Consider the following 6,000-nt stretch of genomic DNA (forward strand, 5'->3'; position numbering starts at 1 on the left):
TTCAGTAGGCTCAGGTTACCAGGTTAAGGTGACTGTTATATAATGGTTACAATATACATGTATCCACACTCCCTCCTTTAAAACATTTTTTAAAAATGGAACAGAAGTTCAGCTGGATGCTCTACAGGTAGTTTAGGTCATAACAGGTTCTATCTTATCTTATCTGTTTAGTTGTGGGTGAGATATAGATGTCCATTGTATTTTGTAAATACAAGGGTAACGTGCCAGGTAGAATCACTTGTTACTTGCACTTAAGGAGACAATGCTGTGAATATTCCATTGTTTGTGTGTCTCTTTTGTTGCTAGTTACTGTTGCAGTAATTTTTACCCTCATGGTTTACATGATCATAATAAATCGATTGTTAGTGGTCAACTTCTTCTCTCTATATTTCTGCCTCAGCTGTCAAGATGTCCCTTTTGAAGGATGGTGTTTTTAAACAAAGGCTGTAGGGCTCAAATATTATATATTAGAATGTGTTTGCCAAGGTCCAAAGATACAAAAGTCAGGTAGCAATGCATGGTTAGTCTCAAGATCTATATTAACAATATATCCAAACTTCACCTTTTATCCCTTTTCTTTCTCACAGCAAAATGTAAGCACTGAACTGATGTCGTAATTTAATCTTGATAAGCGAATATAAAGTAGAAAAAAGAACAATAACTGCTTCAAATGCACTCTGCTGAAAATGCCCTTTGCTGCAAATAACAGTGAAATATAACCCACAAGCAATGCAATGTCTTTCTTACCTGATAAAGCCACCATGAAAAAAGCTAAAAGACAAGACATATAGAATCCTTATGAGCTGTGGGAGCATTCTCTGTCTCAGTCTCTCTATCCCTCCTGTTGGAATAACTTGCAAAAAATAATCTGAGAAACTACCAAATCCACTGAGCGGTTTTTGAGACTTGGCAAAAGGAAGGCATCGTCTCTGCAAGTCTGACAAGAGCTTAGCTTTGGGAAAATAAACTTATCCCACTAAGTACAGAGTGCTGTACAAATCCCAAATCCACAATAGGCTCTTCTTTTTCACTTGTCAGAGCTGGACTGGAGTCACTGGAGAGTGCCAGTGGGGGCATGTGTGTCAGTGTGTTTTGGCGGGAGTGTGTGCTATTCTCCTTCTTTCTCCCTCCTTTTTTATGGCCAGCTGCTTGCTCCAGGAATCATAATGGGGAGGATTTAAAGGGACAGTAGCACCTTTTCTGACGCCTGCCAGAAAGATTGAAATTATCTCTGTGTTGGAGATGGAAGAGGAGGTGAATGGGAGCTAAGGGGGATGGGGTGAGCTCACACAGGTTGGTCATTTGAGAGGAAGTGTGGAAGAGGGAAAGGTTCTGTTGTTTCTCTCCCTTTTTATTAAAATGAAAATATCAGGAGGGAGGAGACTTTCAGAACAAAGAGAGAGAGAGGAAGGGAGAGAGCGAGGGAGAGAGAGATGAAGAGAGTCAGACAGACAGAAAGAGGGAGAGAGAGGAAGAGTGTCTGCGAGAAAGAGTGACCGAGGAATAGAGAGGTACACAGAGAGAGGGGGGCAGGAGAGAAAGAGCGCATTAGAGAGACTGAATGCCCCACTGGGCACAAACTGGTTGAATGAATGTTGTTTCAGCGTAATTTGACAAAGTATTGTGACATGGAAAATACATTACATTTGAAAAAAGTCATCAACGTAAACTATTGTTTTGAGAGTAAAATTCCAACCACTGGATTGTCATCATGGTAACCAATTTTCAACATGGATAAACAGTGTATAAAATATGTTGAATTTATACCTTTGAAACAACGGCAGATCTTCAATGTTATATCTCTATCAGGAAAAAAAAGCACCTCCTACTGGAGAGTTGATCTATCTACAGCTATCCATTTGGTCTCCCATCCAGGGCTTTATCCAAACCCAAGCCCTTGGCTTTGTCACTGACTAGTACCAATGTGCTATCGTGAGAATCCTTATTGAAAGCCGTTTTAATAACTATAGATTCACTATTGCTATCGAAGTCATTACAAAGTGTAGGTACACTACTTTTCAACAGAGCAAATGAAATATAACTATACTTTATATGTAATATATCATCAAATAGACTATTTAGGCCTACAGTATATATGTCACGCCCTGACCATAGAGAGCCCTTGTTTCTCTATGGTGTAGTAGGTCAGGGTGTGACTGGGGGGTATTCTAGTTTATTATTTCTATGTGGGGTTCTAGTTTATTATTTCTATGTTGGTGATTTGTATGATTCCCAATTAGAGGCAGCTGGAATCGTTGTCTCTAATTGGGGATCATATTTAGGTAGCATTTTACCCACCTCTGTTTGTGGGATATTGTTTTGAGTTAGTGCATATAGCACCTCTGATTTTACGGTTAGTTGTTTGTTTCCTTTTATTTTGTAAGTTTCACTAAATAAATATGTGGAACTCAACATCCGCTGCGCCTTGGTCCGTCTCTCCACACAACCGTGACAGAATATCCCACCACACCAGGACCAAGCAGCGTGCCCGGGAGGAGAAGGTATCCTGGGCTTGGGAGGAGATATAGGAGGAGAAGACATTCTGGACTTGGGAGGAAATTATGGCTGGAGACGAAAGCCTTCCTTGGAAGCAGACGAACGGAGAGAAGGGAGGGCAGCGACGACGCCAGGGTTTGCGGCCATGTAGAAAGCCCAAAAGACAGCACAAATATTTATTTTTTTTGGGGGGGGTACACGGGGTGGTCAGCAGAGCCAGGGAGTGAGCCAGTGACAACCTGGGAGGAGATAGAGAGGTGGTCGGTCGACCCAAGGAGAGTACCAGAGCCCGCTTGGGAGTCAATGGAACAATGCGAGGAGGGATACCGGAGAATGGAGTTGGCTAGGAGTATGCGGCAACGCAGGCGTTTGGAGGAACGTGTCACCAGTCCGGTGCAACTTGTGCCGGTCCCACGCATCATGCCTCCAGTGCGCCTCCCCAGTCCGGTACGTCCTGTGTCCCCTCCTCACACTCGCCCTGAAGTGTGTGTCACCAGTCCGGTACCATGTGTGCCGGTTCTACTCACCAGGTCTCCAGTGCACCTCCACAGCCCAGTACGTCCTGTGCCAGCTCCTCGCATTTAACGTGTGAGGTGTGTCATCGAACCGGTACCATTGATGCCAGTTCTACACACCAGGTCTCCAGTACGTCTCCATAGCCCAGTATGACCTGTGCCAGCCCCACGCATCAGGTCTCCAGTGCATCTTCACAGTCCAGAGCTTCCGGTGACGGTTCCCAGTCCAGAGCTTCCGGCGACAGTCGACGGTCCGGAACCTCCAACGACGGTCGACGGTCCGGAACCTCCTGAGACGGTCGTCGGTCCGGAACCTCCTGAGATGGTCGACGGTCCGGAACCTCCTGAGACGGTCAATGGTTCGGAGCTTCAAGACATGGCGTCCAGTCCCGCTCTATGGCGGGAGCCTTCCTCAGCGCCAGTGCCCAGTACAGGCATGGCGTCCAGTCCAGCTCCATGGCCGGAGCCCTCCTCTGCGCCGGTGTCCAGTCCAAACACGGCATCTAGCCCAGCTCCCTGGCTGGAGTCTTCTTCTGCGCCAGTGCTCAATCCAGATACGGCGTCCAGTCCCGGTCCATGGCAGGAGCCTTCCTCTGCACCGATGTCCAGGCCAGGGCTGGTGTATCCATGGGATGAGCGGGTTCTTCGGCCCGCACCCGAGCCGCCGTCAACACTAATCACCCCCAACCCTCCCCATTTGGTTTCAGGTTTTGCGGTCGGAGTCCGCACCTTTGGGGGGGTACTGTCACGCCCTGACCATAGAGAACCCTTGTTTCTCTATGGTGTAGTAGGTCAGGGTGTGACTGGGGGGTATTCTAGTTTATTATTTCTATGTGGGGTTCTAGTTTATTATTTCTATGTTGGTGATTTGTATGATTCCCAATTAGAGCCAGCTGGGAATCGTTGTCTCTAATTGGGGATCATATTTAGGTAGCATTTTTCCCAGCTGTGTTTGTGGCATATTGTTTTGTGTTTGTGCATGTGCACCACTTAGTTACGTTTCGTTGTTTCTTTATTTGTTTCTTTCAAAGTTTCACTATAATAGATTATGTGGAACTCAACATCCGCTGCGCCTTGGTTCGTCGCTACACACGATTGTGACAATATAGCAGTTGCGAGGTCATCAACAGCTATTGTTTCAGTTCAACCCAGGGTTCAACAAAAAATAGACAATGCATACAGTGCCTTGAAAGTATTCACACCCCTTGACTTATTCCGCATGTTATTGTGTTACAGCCTGAATTTAAAATGGCTTAAATGTTGTTATTTTTTTTGTCACTGGCCTACACACCATACCCCGTAATGTCAAAGTGGAATTTAAATCTTAGAAAGTTGTACAAATTTAATAAAAAATGAAAAGCTGAAATGTATTAAGTTAATAAGTATTCAACCCCTTTGTTATGGCAAGCCTAAATAAGTAACAATTTGCTTAACTAGTTGCATAATAAGTTCCATGGACTCAATCTGTGTGAAAGAATACTCTATACTGTATATACAAACGTATGTGGACACCCCTTCAAATGAGTGGATTCAACTATTTCAGCCACACCCATTGCTGACAGGTATAAAATCAAGCACACAGCCATGAAATCTCCAAAGACAAACATTGGATTCAGAATGGCCTTACTGAAAAGCTCAGTGACTTTCAACGTGGCACCGTCAGAGGATGTCACCTTTCCAACAAGTAATTTAGTCTAAATTCTGCTCAGCTGCCCCGGACAACTGTAAATGCTGTTATTGTGAAGTGGAAACCTCTAGGAGCACAATGGCTTAGCTGTGAAGTGGCAGGCCACACAAGCTCACAGAACGGGACCACCGAGTGCTGAAGTGCATAGCGCTTAAAAATCGTCAGGTCCTCAGTTGCAATACTCATTACCTAGTTCCAAACTGCCTCTAGATGAAACATCATCAAGAGAACTGTCCGTCAAGAGCTTCATGAAGTGGGTTTCCATGGCCGAGCAGCTGCACACAAGACTAAGATCACCCTGAAAAATGCCAAGCGTCAGCTGGGGTGATGGAAATGCGTTCTCTGCAGTGAAGAATCACGCTTCCACATCTGGCAGTCCAACAGACGAATCTGGGTTTGGCGGATGCCAGGAAAAACGCTACCTGCCCAAATGCAAACTGCCAACTGTGAAGTTTGGTGGAGGAGGAATAATGGTCTGGGGCTGTTTTTCATGGTTCGGGCAAGGCCCCTTAGTTCCAGTGAAGGGAAATCTTAATGCTACAGCATACAATGATATTCTAGACGATTCTGTGCTTCCAAATTTGTAGCAACAGTTTGGGGAAGGCCCTTTCCTGTTTCAGCATGACAATGCCCATGTGCACAAAGCAAGGTTCATGCAGAAAATGTTTGTCAAGATCGGTGTGGAAGAACTTGACTGGCCTGCACAGAGCCCTGACTTCAACCCATCGAACACCTTTGAGGTTAATTGGAACGCCAACTACCAACCAGGCCTAATCGCCCAACATCAATAACAATAACCTAAAACAATGCCAAATCTACACTGGAGTTAGTTACCAAAAAGAGAGTGAATGTTCCTGAGTGGTCGAGTTACAGTTTTGACTTAAATCTACTTGAAAATGTTATGGCAAGACTTAAATGGTTCCGTAGCAATGATCAACAACCAATTTGACAGAGCTCAAACATTTTTTAAAAGAATAATGGGCAAATTTTGCACAATCGAGCTGTGGAAATCTCTTAGACTTACCCAGAAAGACTCACAGCTGTAATCGCTACCAAAGGTGCTTCTTATATGTATTGACTCAGGGGTGTGAATACCTATGTAAATGAGATATTTCTATATTTCATTTTCAATACATTTTCAAACATTTCAAAAAATCTGTTTTCACAAAGTCATTATGAAATGAGTCATTATAGTGTGTAGATGGGTGACAAAAAAACATTGAATCCATCTTGAATTCAAGCTGTAACAAATCAAAATGTGAAATAAGTCAAGGGGTATGAATCATTTCTAAAGGCAATATA

At 44.2% G+C, this 6,000-nt stretch overlaps 1 protein-coding gene across 1 annotated transcript in view; it reads right to left on the bottom strand.

Moving 5' to 3' along the window:
* Positions 1-1,385, bottom strand: part of LOC106611505 (glycine receptor subunit alpha-4) — a 126,580-nt gene extending 125,195 nt beyond the window's left edge. The window contains exon 1 of the mRNA XM_014211771.2: positions 748-1,385. Coding sequence (XP_014067246.1) covers positions 748-815 — 68 coding nt within the window. The 5' untranslated portion in view covers positions 816-1,385. The remainder of the gene's footprint in view (positions 1-747) is intronic.
* Positions 1,386-6,000: the final 4,615 nt, after the last annotated feature.

The sequence above is a fragment of the Salmo salar genome, chromosome ssa09, assembly GCF_905237065.1.
Source record: "Salmo salar chromosome ssa09, Ssal_v3.1, whole genome shotgun sequence".
Taxonomy (NCBI): Eukaryota; Metazoa; Chordata; class Actinopteri; order Salmoniformes; family Salmonidae; genus Salmo; species Salmo salar.